The sequence below is a fragment of the Rhamphochromis sp. 'chilingali' genome (assembly GCF_963969265.1).
Source record: "Rhamphochromis sp. 'chilingali' genome assembly, chromosome: 22".
NCBI lineage: Eukaryota > Metazoa > Chordata > Actinopteri > Cichliformes > Cichlidae > Rhamphochromis > Rhamphochromis sp. 'chilingali'.
The window spans coordinates 21,833,876-21,849,063 of record NC_137950.1 but is presented as its reverse complement, the minus strand read 5'-3'; the positions used below and the strand labels follow the sequence as shown (position 1 = coordinate 21,849,063).

The 15,188-nt window shown below is 37.9% G+C and overlaps 1 protein-coding gene across 4 annotated transcripts in view; it reads left to right on the top strand.

Moving 5' to 3' along the window:
• Positions 1-15,188, top strand: part of opn4b (opsin 4b) — a 37,822-nt gene that overhangs the window by 18,874 nt on the left and 3,760 nt on the right. Inside the window, exons 7-11 of one of the 4 annotated variants that reach the window (XM_080874031.1) lie at positions 1,834-1,941; positions 4,700-4,871; positions 4,967-5,155; positions 11,157-11,228; positions 11,953-12,014. In XM_080874031.1, the coding sequence (XP_080730157.1) occupies positions 1,834-1,941; positions 4,700-4,871; positions 4,967-5,155; positions 11,157-11,228; positions 11,953-11,967 (556 nt within the window). In that variant the 3' untranslated portion in view covers positions 11,968-12,014. The remainder of the gene's footprint in view (positions 1-1,833; positions 1,942-4,699; positions 4,872-4,966; positions 5,156-11,156; positions 11,229-11,952; positions 12,015-15,188) is intronic. The other 3 variants (XM_080874030.1, XM_080874028.1, XM_080874029.1) reach the window with 3 other exon arrangements.

Here is a 15,188-nt window from a genome sequence, read left to right as displayed (position 1 = left end):
TTTAAGTAGATTTGTTCCAAACCACCATATTTCTCTCAATACTTGGTAGACCAATAAGAAACTAGGAAAGGCTGCATACTGGATTGATCAGGTGGACAGTGACACAACTACCTGCTGCCTGTTCTTTTGCGATGGACTGTGCTGCCTGTCCAAGAAGTACCCCATCATTGTCCCAGTGTCACCTGAAGTATAGCCTCCAGCCCACCGTGACCCTGGCTGCCTTGGTAAAACCTCAAAATCCCATCCTTTCGTGAACCTCGGGACCAAAAATGGTCCCGCCCCAAAAGTGCTCTAAAAATGTTATATATCAATATTTTTTTCTACTTTAAATTAGTCAATCTTTTAAAACTACTTCTGCTTAAAATATCCATGTCAAGTTTTAATTATATTTTCATTGTTTTAACCCTTTAAATCCCAGTTTTATTACATGAGCGCCCTGTTTTTTTAGCCCCAAAAAACAAAAAAACTAAATATTTTCCAAAAAAAACATTTGAAGTAATATTTGTTTGTTATTATAATTAGGCCTTTAGATGGACTAAAGATTGGCACCAACAGTCATTTCGATCGCCTTTTTTTTTTTTTTCCAGGAGCGCATTTCATAAAATGCACACTATCGACCACGCCCAAAAAGTGCTATAAAAAATTTATATATTAATATTTTATTCCACTTTAAATTAGCCAATCTTTTAGACCTACTTCTCCTTGAAATATTCATGTCAAGTTTTAATTACATTTCGCGGATTTTAACCCTTTATATCCCGGTTTCGTCACATGAGCGCACTGCTTTTTTTGCCCCAAAAACATAAAACATAAAACATAAAATATTTTCCAAAAAAAACATTTGAAGTAATATTTTATTGTTATTATAATTAGGCCTTTAGATGGACAAAAGATTGGCACGAACATTAATTTCGATCCGGTTTTAATTTTTTTTCCAGAAGCCAAAAATGTCCCCAGGCGGCGCTGCTGCTCCTGCTCCCCCGGGGAGGAGTGCCTCTGCCGCGGGTGTGTTTCGCGCAGCGCCGGAGCATATGGTTCGGTTCCCGTGTCTGCAGCACACACTTCCGCTACCACGTGAAAACAAATACGTCATTTCCTGTTGATTAAAAAAAAAAAAAAATCAAACGAACCTAAGGGTAGAAAATGGTCCGGAACGAGCAGCGGGCCAAGCTGCTGCTGTACGCGGGAAATTAGTCTGCCTTTTCCGGGTATCTGTCTCGAGCAGGCCGCTGGAGAACATGTGTATGTTCCAGCAGGCGTCACATGTGGAGCAAGGGCGCCACCCGGTGGACAAATAAAAAAATTACAACTCTAAGGCCTGTAGTCCAAAACGAAACCTAAGCCGGAAACCTGACGATCGATTTGACCGTAATTTTTCTGGCGTGAAAAATAGCGTTTATAATGGGTTTCAATGGGGCACAAATCGGCCACGAGGTTCGATAGTGGATGTATGCCTTTTATTCAGCCATTTAAGCTCATTTAAAAAACTCAGACTGAAATTTTAAAATAAAATGGGAAAAAAATACATGTTTGAAAATTTGGCTATACTCCATTAAACACAGTGGAAATGGCGTGGAATTAAAAAACGGAAAGGCCACGAAATGGTCCCAGGTTCTACAGAGGGTTAAGAAAATGTTGGGGTGAAGTGAGGGATGAATTGAGCACTAAATGCAAGCCCAACTGTGTGTCCCAGTCCTGTGTCTCTGCACTAATTCTGCACAAGACAACACACGCCCACCCATGCCCTTGTCACACAAATGTGTCTCATTTCCTTGTCTCATTTTTCTTCCTGCCACCATCTGTCTCATCTCTCTCTCCCTCTCTCTCTCTCAGGTATGCAGACTTGTTAACTCCTTATATGAACTCTGTTCCTGCTGTGATTGCCAAAGCATCAGCTATCCACAACCCCATCATATACGCCATAACACATCCTAAATACAGGTAGGATGTAGCTGCAGTAACAGTTAAAAAATAATGGTGTTCTTTCTCAATCTCCTCGCACACAACAGCGGTGAAGAAGCAGACGTTACACAAGGTGTCAGAGTAATAATTAAGGACATAAAAGTAAAAAACTTTTTGCAGCTTCAGTATGTACACAATGGCACACCACAGTAAGAATGTAAGAAAAGAAAGAAAACATCAAGCTACAAAAAGGAATAATAAAGCAGTGTGACAGAGAAGTATAATTGGTATACAGAGAAAGTAAAGAAAAGATACAAAATAATCATTTTGAAGTATTTTAGTAAAGGTTCATGTTGTCTCTGTGCCCCCCCCCGGCTCAGACTTTTTTAAAGAACAAATTTAGCTGCTTCCATGCTCATGTTAGTTATCTCTCCAAGTAAATATTTCATCTTATTTGGTTTGAGAGTGTGTCAAATTTGGTATTGCTCTCTCTGCATGTGTGCATAATTGATACTATGTTGCCAGGTTTGTCATCGTCACCCATATAAATGGCTGGGATGTGTTTCCTTGGTCTATAGTCAGTTACATCTGATCAGCTCTGATTAGAAAGGGAGATTATTTTTGGAGTTTTAGCAAAGATGTTGCTCAGTAGTTGATACTTTAACCGATGGCACAACCACAGAATGATTAACATGTGTGGTTTACATTATATCAGAATAAGGTTTCATTGTTCTTTAATTATTTTAAAAGGGTATAATTTTAGCTTGGGGTGTGAGAGGTCAGCCCCCAAAAATCTACAAATCTCTCAGGAGCCCAGCATATACGATGTCACAAAGTTTCTACAGTTCAAAGAATTTTGAAGAATACAAAAAACAAACATTAAAAAAGACAAATAAAGGAGATTGGAGCGCCAGAAACAAACAAACAAAAGAAGGTTGAAGGCCACCCACCCAGTGTGTGATTCGATTAAATCGCCTTATCTAAACTTGTGTTAATAAACCAAACTAATGAAATTAAAACGGAAAACAAGACAACCCACAACATTCAACTCAGTAGAATATTGAACGTTTACTAAGCAGCTGAAGTCAAAGGAGGCCAATGTCAGACCAGAGAGAGAGGCACTCCAACCATCCTGACTTCATATGCAAGCAGATGAGTCTTCATAGCTAATCACTACTCTGCATGAAACAGAGAGTGCTAGAAAGCAGGTTAATAAAGATGATCAAATACAATAACCAGAGGGTAAATGTGCCATCGCACAGAGGCGCATGACACTCCCAGTGACTCCTTTGCACTTCTTTAATCACATTCTAATATAAAAAAAATTGCGAACAAGCTACAAGTCTGGCCATGAACACTGGCCATGTGTTCGGCACCTCCTGCAACCTCCTGCAACACATGACACTCACACACACACACACACACATACACACCGATCCCACAAGAAAGTCCGATGCAATAACAATTTGGAGGGATTTAGATATATGTTACTCTGTAGAACATTTCAGTTCCAATCCTATTTTTCAGACTTTTGACCATATTTTCTGATTTGTGGGATGGTAAAAGCAGAAATTCAAAATCTGTACAAGAAATGAACAATGAAAAAGAATGCAAATGACTTCACTTTTGTAAAAATTTATTTAAATATTCAACTGGGGAAAAATTCTGATAATATTCATTAGCAGGCTATACTTTCATGTACACAATGCGCTTACTTTTGTTTTTGGCAGTAGTACGAGGACATTTGGCAGCAAATATCCTTGTATTTTGGAACTTTTGGAATTACTAACTTTCCAATTAGTAGATGACCTGCACTACCTCCTGATTTACAGCTGCCCCTAAAATTGTTGCCATGCTTACCATGAACATGCCTACGCACTAGTGAGTGTAAGTTCAAGCAAACTTGATCTGAGCAGACACTATGATCCCGTCTCCCCTTAAAGTACTCATCATCTCCATTTTATCATAACTTTGCTCCTTATCAAATTATTATTTTAAAGCTAATCCTTACATGGGGATTCATTCTGCACCTTAGCAACGGAGCCAATTCGTGTTGATTTTAAAGACACTACAAAGTGCTGGGTGAACATCAGCCTCAACCTACTTTATAATTTATTATCATTATTTTATTACTACTGTTTATTATTTGATCCTGCTTTTGTGTGGTAGTTGGCACATTCGCTTAACAATCAAAAGGTTCCAGCAGGAGACAAAAATCCCTTTCAGGTTTTATCAGGGAGAGAATTCCAGGTGAAACCACATCAAACATGCCAAGCTACCTGCTAACAACCCTACCCCACCCCTCACCCCCAAGTGAATAAGGCTGAAAATAGCTTATTTGGTTTTGTTTTGTGTTGTTACATGAATCACCGAAGCAACTAGAAACTGAATAGTAGTAAATGCATTAGTAAGGCAATAATTAAATAGTAGTAAAAGAGCAGTACACTGAAATAAAGGAAAAAACTGACTACAGTGACAACATGGGCAGTCTTGGTAGTTGTACCACAACCCCTTAAATGCACAGCATTAATCAAACTTGTATAGTGTAGAAAAGCACTATACTGTATATATATCTAGTTCATTTACCATTTACCAAACTTTAAGGAGCCAAGCCTCGTGACTACTTTATTTTTTGTGGTATTCTCATCTTGATAACTTTTTAACATCCTAATTAAAAGCTGACATTTGTCTAATTCAGCTCCAGCTTGTAAGGATGTCATGCAGCCCCACACTTCACTATCATGTAATTTAAAAAAAAAAGCAATTATGGATTGGAAAATTTCTCTGTCTCGTTCAGGTCAGCAATCAGCAGGTACGTTCCTTACCTCGGGGTATTGCTGTGTATGAAGAGCAGAGACCGTTTCAGCAGCAGCAGCTTCCAGTCCATCCGCCGATCAACCCTCACCAGCCAGTCAGAGTTCAAAGGCCCCAGCAGGACTCACAACTCTTCCCAGTCTGAGAGTGAATCAGTGAGTGTGGCTCATATTTAATATGTTTTGTATTTTATGTCCTTGTACAAAGGTTTAAAATATGGATTGCTGATTTCAGTCCTTTTCCATCTCAGGCCCAGTTCTCAGACACGGAGGAAGACTACTCTTCACGAACTCCTGTTAGTCGTCACTTGTCCGGTGATGCCAAACAGGTGCGTCACGCTAGCCAGAGGTCAAAGGTGAGAGGGTATAACACAGAGTACGAGAGAACCTCTGCTCACAATGCCACTGATCCAGCAATATGTCACCTGTCACCAATCACTGTGAGTATAAAAGCCTCACTTGTGTAAAGGTATTGCTGCTAACACGACAAAAAGTTCCATGATTCCAGTCTACTTGATTTTAATTAGCTTTGTCTCCCCTTCATTCTCATCTCCTTGTTCACTTTGAAAAAACCTTTCAGTGCTCAATAAGTGGAAGTCTCTTTCTGATCACCTGCACAGTGTCCTTCATTGTATTAAAAGCCTTCAGCCTGTGTTTATTTTGGGGAAGAGAGTTGCACAAGGTAAAATCTGTAGAGTAAGGTAGGGAGTCATTGCAAATTATGTTTGGCTCCTGAAAGAAGTAGAAAGAAGTTTTGATGCATTTTGAATGGGTGTACAATGGCCGGCTGACACAACACCACTGTTGAGGTACTTTGTATTGAATATTCCCTCTAAGTAAAACTGCACTGAAAGTCTTTCCCTTGCAGATGAATTCATAGCACACAACCCGTCGAATGACAGTTTAACTGCTTCTGTGCTTGCTTGTGACCAGATGTCCCTGTTATTGGTTCAGACGTAACAAACTCGTTCACTGACACAACTGTTTGGACACAGCTCTAATCACCAGAACTCTGATGTAAAAGTTGTTTCTCGAGGACAGAGTTTACTTTCTGTGCAAATTTGAGGTCTGCTGTGAAACTGCGGTTAAGCTTGTGCTGGTAGTCTTGAATCGGAGGTGATAACTTTTTCAAATTTAAAACAGATAAAGTGTTTTTCTTTCTATTGGCAGAGTCGCTGGATTTTTTGACAGCACACATAGAATATATTTACTATATAGTAAACCCAAAGATTTATTTTTACACCATATGGTATTTCTAAGTATATTTCTGAAGTATAGAGTTAAAAAGGGGTGAAATAGGACTCAGGCGATCATTTCTTATAATATTTTCATGATACTTTTGATGGAAGGTTTTGCTTCTTGTTTGTCCATCAAAGCTGATCTAAATCCTCTTAAATTGTTGTTTGGGAGCTCGAGACATCGTCGATGTCATCATTGTTTAATTGCATATACCTTAAAGAGGACATATTGATGGGAGTCCACTTAAAATCCAGGCTAACTCAATGTTATGACCAGGGACTGTGTAATTGTGTTTCTGTGGTGCCAGAAAATAACGCTGATCTTGCTGGTTTGACTTTGCATTTCAGTATCACTCATATTGTCTGGTTACCAATGGGAACAGCTTATTTGACTTTTTAAAACAAATTCAAACCACAGAAAGAATTTCATAAAGAACAAGTACCTCACGGACTGCTATTGCTTTTAAATGACTCTCTGAAGCTGACATTTGCGAACTGTCTCAGTCTGAAATCTTCATGTCTGGAACTTTATTGTGATCACAGCTACTTTAAAATCAACCTGCATATAAACTCTGCCATCAGAAATACAGTAAAATGAAGAAAAGAGTGTCATGTTGGAATCAGCATGTATTGATGTCTACAACTCTGCATTATTACTCTATCACTAGTGACAAAAATGTAACTCACAGTTTCTCCACTGAGGGACATATGGTGTAAACAGCCAAGTGAAAGTGAATGTAAACCCACATAAAGTTTGTTTTTTAGACAGTGAGGGAGAAGCCAGCGACATTGAGGATAGAGAACAGGGGAAGATAAACAGTGGGTGTCATTGGAGCGGATTCAAACCTGGGCATATGGGTCGCTTGTTCAAGCCAGTGAGCTAAATTAGCACCCCACAAAGTGCCACTTTTAATTGCAAAACTCAGTAAATGAACAGCTGTAAGAGTTCACAGTGCAGGCAAATTTCTAACAAATAGGCTGTTAAATGGACTATAAACTCTCACAGTTTACAGCACATAAAGAACTCAAAGGAAAGTTTTATCCAAAAGTTTAACCTCCATCAATGTATTTATTGATTCAAAGGCTGGAAGTCACCTGTGGGTCAATCCATGTGGTTGTCATAGTTACATACTGTAAGTCGATCTGTTTGAGAGTAATAAACTGTCAAGGAGCATAAACAACCACCAGGTCACGACTCAGTTATACCACCATGGTTTAAAGAAGTGGAACATGCCTAGCATCCTCTTCTTCTTCTTCGCCTTTTTATTTATTGGCTGCTTCCTTTAGGGGTCACCACAGCGGACCGTCTGCTTCCATCCTGTCATATCCCTGTTAACCCTACCTTCACTGCATCCATGAATCTTCTCTGTGGTCTTCCTCTTCCTCTGCTGCTGGAGAGCTCCATCTTCAACATTCTTTGCCCAATATATCCACGATCCCTCCTCTGCACATGTCCAAACCATCTCTAACTCTAACTTCCTCTGACATACCCATTTCTAATCCTTTCCCTTCTGGTCCTATCACCTTTATTTTGGAAGATTGTCACTAGTACATTATTAATCCTCTGCATCTTTCCTCCATCCTCGAAGCACCCCTACTATCTTCTCAACACACCCTTCATTTGTTAGATGTCCATCTCTCTTGTACATGGGGGAATACTTGTATTGTCATCATATTGGTTTTATACTCTAATTCAAACTAGGGAACAACCAGTGGCGGCTGGCCCATAGGGGGCGCTCGGGCTCCGCCCCCCCAAATGTGGAGGAGTAAAAATATATATTTTTAAAAAATTCATCAATGATAGTTTTACTATGTGTGTGCCCATATACAGCCAGGCGTATTTTAACATTTTCACCAGCTGACTCATTAAAGTTCAACCAACAAACGGTGTTTTTCTTCTTCTGGGGCGCTCGTCAAAGCGCCCTTGATATGCAGCGAAATAGCCTATCATTAAATGGTTGCCAGGGGAAAATAATAAATATTTGACCTATCAGCGTCGCTGAATTAAATGGTTTGGGGGCGCTTAAAATTGCGCCCCTGCAGAAAACGCGCGAAGATTTGCTGTTCTAGAATTTTACCTCAGTCAGTAGCCTAAGTGAGCTATAAGGTCAGAGAGAGACGATGGCAGCGGTATTGTTAACGGTTGAGGCACAGCCTCCCCCAAATTCGGTTAGATCGCTTCTAACCTACCCTTTTGCCAGAAGGACAATGGCAGAAAAACTGCAAGTTAAAGAGTTGGGACCTGACAAGCCCGAAATTCAACTAACCCAGGCAACGAAGGAGAAGTCAAAAGCATACAACAGGACTTTTTGTCGGAGTTGGTTCCAGCGCATTCATTCAAAAAAAAAAAAAAAATCTGTTCATGTTCATTTTTACAAATCTATACAAATGGCCAGAATATGGTTGTTCATTTTTACAAATCTATACAAATGGCCAGAATATGGTTGTTCATTTTAAATTTAAATTAAAATTGTGTTGTTTGATGTACTCATTAAATGGGTCATTTTAGTCGATATCATAAAAATTGCCCCCCCTGAGATTTTTTTCAGGAGCCGCCACTGGGAACAACATAACTGTGGGAAGGCATGAAAGGAGTCAAATGTTGATGCCTTTGTCACGTGAACGATTGCAGAACTGGGAATGGACCATTTTCAAAAACTATTGCATCTCCTCCTCTCTATAAAACCCTGCTTTTCTCTGTGCCTTTGAACATGTCAGCCTAGAACGTCTATAAACACTTTGGATTTCTGATGTGGACAGACAGCATAAAGCGGCCCTCACAATGCCATTCACACATCCTTTGACAGACAGCTCAAAATCCACAGTTTATGAGTAATTTGTGCTAACCCACATGTGACCTCAAATACTAAATGCCTGAGCCTCCCCACCAGACAATCACAGTTCTGTAAGCCTTTCTCCCCCCCCTCTCTCTCTCTGTCTTTTATTAGTGAAGATCAGCTTGCAATGGCATTTTGTCATTTTTAGCTGGCTGTGACCTAACTAAAAATGACAGAAGTTGCTGGCAGCAAGTGAAATTGGCTGTCGAGTATCTTAAAAATAAACCCAGCATTAGTTTTCATTCATATCACATCTATAATTTAAGCTTTATCGACTTAGTCACTTTATCAGCCCCTTCAAGCGTCACACATGTGTTTAATTTGCATTTATGTTGTTTAGGATGTTAGAGTAATGTCATAAAATTTGTCCAATAAAATTTGAACACGAGTAGATAATTTTGCATGGTAGTGTTCACAAACTAAGAAACCCAGCGTACACAGAAGTTACCAGGTGTGTAATAGTTTCTGGTACTGGAGGCCATCCACACCAGCTGTCAGTGATTGCTCTAGCTTTTGGCAACTAAGTGGCAGAAGCCAACTGATCTTTTTATGATTGATCACTCTTAATGCACTCACATGCACAAGACCACCTTAAACTGAGAGCTTCCATTGTCCTGTGTTACCCAGTGTTGCAACTGAAACCACCATGTAATTGAATCATCATGAAAATCTATATTTTAACTCATAAACCATTTTAAACCATTTTTAATTAAAATAAATTAATGTTTAGTGTTTAGAAATTAATGGCTCATTGGCTGGTGTAGGAAAAAAATTATAAACCTCTCAATTCTGACATGTTCAGAAGCTGATTAACAACAATTTATTATTTAACAGCTTGTTCTGAATAATTCCTCAGTATCATCTCACATTCTTGTGTCAAGTGTCGCCCAGACATTTTATTTGTTTCATAAAAACCTGAAAAAAAGCCTCATGCTGTTGACAGGCCAGTGATAGCAACAGGTCTTTTTATGTGGGACATGCAGTATATGGAGCATTTCCGTCTCCCTCTAATCATCTTAGTTCACAGGAATAAAAATAATACAAGCAATCCACATGTATGCATGATGCAAACACACACATGCAGGCAAACCGCCACGCAGGTCAGGTTCACTGAGGACTCTGATACAGAGGGTGCAAACACTAATCCAGTAATCTGGGACTTTCAGACTTAATCCACAGTTTGCATGATGCGGCCCCGTGTTTAAAAGTACTGCACTTGTTGGCAGTGGAAGAAAGCCCCTGACTGCTACCTCCATCTTTAGTCAGTAGTTTGTATACATGTTTACATGACATATACACTCACACACTGTTACCTATACACAGTCATCATGACTGTCAATTTCAATTTATGAGAGTGTTTAAGAGGGCTGGCATTTTAACTGTACGATTATTTTTGTTGATATAGTTTGTTGTGCTGTTAAACTGCACTGAATTAAACAAGGTCCTGTTATTTAGCCTAGCATCAGTCAACATAATAAAATTTAAGTAAAAGACTACTTTGAACAGATAAGTATAAAGACTGAATTGTTTCTTCCATTTTCCTATTGAGCTAGCCAACCTGCTGTTTTACTGAGACATCATGAGCATCCAGCTCAAATTAAAGATGTGGATTAATTTTGATGGTGAGAAAGAGCATTGAAAATTACAGGGTTTTTAATAATTTTTGAGACATTCTGATGACACACTGATTCAGATTTCAAAGGGCAATAAAAAATAAAAAATAAATATATAGATAGATAGATATATATAGATATCTATATATATAGATATATATAGATATATATATAGATATAGATATAGACATATATTTATAGATATATAAAATGTATTAAAATTTCATAGCAATCATTATATATATCCAAACTTAAAAAAAAAAAGAAATTATGAGTTTCTTTTTTGCATTGTTGTGAAATATAACGTTTTCACATGTTATAAAGACGAATATTCAGAAATTCTAAATAAGAATAATAGTTTAGTGTGTGTGCACAAATATGTTAAATTGTAGGAGTGATGGCCTTTTTGTTCATATTTTAATGAGCTAATACTTGTAGATTATTTTATGTATCTGTCTCAAATTACAGATCCTGATTCAATATTCATGGCAAGAAAGACCAGCGAAAATTTTAGGAATTTATCTGTGATCGTTTTTGTGTTATTCATTTTCTGAGTGCAAAAAAATGGTCTGAAAGTGGGTTGTCTGACCATTTTTAAAATATATTTTTACCAGTGGTTTGAATATTTGCAATTCTGGTTTTATATGGGGCGGGTCTGCATTCAGTAAAAGTTACCTGAAGGCCCAAATAGCACAAAAGCTGTTGTGAGTATAACTGATAATAAATGGCTGTGTTTATGTGCACACTCTTCAGGCTCTGACAGAACCTGAAGGCATCTCCATGTCGGACATCAGTCTGCAGCCAACCAGCAATCTGCCAGCTTCTGTAAGAATCCACCGATCACCCTTTTTCTTTTTGCCACACATGTAGTAAATATTTTTTTTCTACTAATAAATAGTATCTGTGTACATTAAACATACTTAAACAACCTCCATGATCCAAAAACTTCTAGAAATGTTCTTTATCCATCCTCTCAGAATAACTGTAAGAACATCATATAGTACAAATCATTAGTTCACCTTTATTTTTTAATGTTGTTTTTTCTAGCATGTGTACTTCCGTCCATTATGGTTTGGTCCAGCTATTAATTTGGTTTATCACAAACTTCAAACTAAAGTACTACAGTATGAAGCACATTCTCAGGGCAGTGGATTCCTGCCAACATAACAAAAAAAGCAATCTTCATGTTTTTTATTAAACATGTTCCACATTATATTGAAAAATCTTGATACATACTCTGCTAAATTATTTCACTCTATTTCCATTAACCTCTGCTCATTTTGTAATGAGAATGAATGCTCTATTCACAGAAATCCAGGAATCGGAATACTTTGAATCAGGCTTTGAAAAAGTAAATCGTGGCCAGTGTTTCAGTTAACAATGCAGAGGGGCAGTTGTGTCCTAATTTCACTGTAGTTACAGTGTAGACTAGCTGAAAGCAAATGGCATATATTGGTACAAAGATTGTGGATGACTGTGTTATGTTAAGCTCATGGTCATGTGATCACCAAAATAACTCTAATGGTCCATCCATCGATCTCTTATCCAGCTTGTGTCAAACTGAGGCTGGAGCTGAGGCTGAAGCTGAGGCTGGTAAAGAGGAGGAAAACAGTACGTCACTCTATCAGAGAGACATCAACAAGTTACCTAACATCCACGTCTTTGGTTTGTGGGGGAAAACCCACTCAGGCACTGGTGGATGTGCAACCTCCTGCTTGGCAGATAACACAGGAAATCTTTAACCCAGCTGGACGTTCAAATCCCACTGGGATGAAAAGGAAACATTGCTAAATTCTGCATAACTGTGCATCAATGTAATAATTAGTTTTTGGTTACTTAAAAGGAATGATATTTGGTGTACATAAAACAGAGCTACTTTTCTTTCCAATAAATGCAAATCATTGTATTTGCTGTGTTTATGGATTTTTTTAAGATATTTACATATTTTAACATTTATGATCTATGCATTGGAAAATTGCTGGTTTACACAGGTATGATATAGACTAGGGTATTTTTTCACAGCACGTTTGTAAATTATATGGAAAAGGAGGAAAACTGTAAGGATAATCAATGCCGTTAATGATAGCTGTATTCCATTTAGATGAGCTAAATAAGGGGATGGTAATGGTACATAGTGGTTCACTGATGAGAGTCTGACTTAATAGAACAGTGTTATCGTTAACATAGCACCACTTGTGTTTTTCCTGCTATAATGAGTCAAAATATGTGCAGAGAAGAAGGTTTGTTGGCAATAGTTTGATTTTTTGTCACCACTTTAACATTTAAATAATATTTTCTATCAGTCTTTCCCAATTGTCTGCACTAATTTTTTTTAAGGTTTAGTTTTAGGCTGACTGTGTAGCTGAATAGGCCAATAACTTAAAATAAGAGGACAGTAATTTAAAATGATTGGCAAATATCTTTAGAAATGTTTTCTTTTGCCGAGTCTAGGAGATCTAATTAGCCGTGCTTTCTGTCCATTCATGGTTAATTCATTTCCTGCTGCTATGACGCTGCTTTATTAATCGAACCTTGTAGAATATCAAAGGCATGAAGGGTGCTTCTTGTCAACCTTTCTCTCATTATCCACACCCAAACCTATAATTAGAATATAACATAAAAATAAGTCATATTTTCATATTATTAGCACTTGTGGTTCATAAAGATGAAGATGAAAAAATATTGCCAAGAACAACCTGAGTTTGAACAAGTTACTGAATTACATTCACAGAGAAATTTTTAATGGTAACTTTACAACATAAAGTATATAAAATGTCTAAAATGATTTACTTGTTACATGTGGTGTAATTTGAGTGTATTTAGCTCTTTCTCATGTTGTAGGTGTCCAATACAGCTATTTGGTCAAAAGTAAGGTACCCTTTGGCATTTATACTGCATTTGGACAATGTAACAACTTTTTTTCCCCTGAATCATATCTATCCTATCAAAGTGAAAGTAAAAATAGACTGACTTGTTCCTCCAAAATCCTGCTAATTTTGTATCCATTTAACCATTACCAAATTTTATGGATACAGTAGAGAAAGTGAAAAAAGAAAAAAATACTACTACTATGAGGAATATAAATGCTCGATTCAATTCATTTACTTCAAGGCACTTTATATTGTCAGGCAAAGACCCTACAGTAATACTGAGAAACTCCTAAGAATCAAACAAACCCTTATGCTAAAGCACTTGGTGACAGTGGGAAAGAAATACTCACTTTTAAAAGAAATAAACCTCCAGCAGACTCAAGGGTGGACAACAATCTGCCACGACCCTTTTAGGGGTGAGGAGAGGAAGACAGAACAAAAGATATGCTGTGAAAATGCACAGAGGGGTATAAACACATAGAAAACAAAAAAATTGGAGGAAGAAGAAACACTCTGGAAAGTTCCCAGCAGCCAAAGCCTAATGCAGCATAACTGAGTGAAGATTAAGGGTTACCTGATCCAGTTCTAACTATAAGCTATATCAAAAATCAAAGTTTTAAAACTAATCTTAAAAGTAGAGAGGCTTTTTGTCTCCTGAATCCAAAGAGTGAACTGAAAGCTGAAGGCTATGCCTCATATTCTACTTTTAAATGCCCTAGGAATCACAAAAAAAGCCAGTAGTCTGGGAGCAAAGTGCTCTATTGGGGTGATGTGATACAATGAGGTCTTTAAGATAAGATGGAGCCTGATTATTCAAGACCTTTTATACGAGGAGAAGGACTTTAAAATACATTCTGGATGCAATAGGGAGTCAGTGAAGACAAGACAATGTGGGTGAAATGACCTCTCTCTTTCCTGTCCCTGCAGCAGTTTTGATCAACTGAAGGCTTTTCAGGGAGTTTTCAGGGAGTTTTTCAGCACAGCCGGATAATAACGGATTACAGTAGTCCAGCCTAGCAGCAACAAATTCATGAACTAGTTTTTCCTTACTATGTTACTGGAGCCCAAGGTAATGCCAGAACAAGTATCTGGTTAGACATGATATCTCCAAGTTTTTTAGGGCCAAGTGCAATAACCTTTGTTTCATCTGAATTTAAAAGCAGGGAATTTGAGGCCATTAGAGGTCTCTGAAACAGTTTAACTAATTAGTGTGTGTTTTCTGAGTTCATGGATAGATAAAGCTGGGTTACATCTGCATTGTAATTCCTTTGAATGACACTGCAGATAATCATTTAGAATGCAAACAGAACTGATCCTCACATAGAACCCTGTGGGACTCCATAATTACCTTTTGTGTGTGAATATACCCCTGTGGGTAAACTGCCCTATTTTCTGAAAACACTTTCCCGATGAGTTTATGAGCCCCGTCACGCTCTTCAGATAATACTGAATAAAAAAACAAGTCCATACAGGTCTACTCAATTGTCAATTCTGCAGTACACACACAGGATTGAAACATTGTTTCCCCCACTTATGGTGTGCAACTACAAATTAAAAGATCTAATCAAGTCAAGAGCTATAACTGCTCTGAACCTCTATTGTGCTCCTGGTCGGGCTATTGCTTGGAACAGGAACAAGACAACTGCTATCTTTAGTATTACAAAATTCTCCCATTGATTTCTTTTTAGTAATAGTGTGCACTTCCTATACAAAAGCACAATTATACTTAAATATACTCAGCTACACTACTTTGTACCTCTAGAGAAGAACTATTGATTTCGTGAGGTTGACCAAGTTAAACTATCAAACTTCATTAAGGGCTCTGTCAGAAAGCCATTCATCAATCTATCCAATCAATACCTTTGATCAGCCGTGTTGCTCTAGCAGATTAAGTGGAAAAGAGCTGTGTTAATGT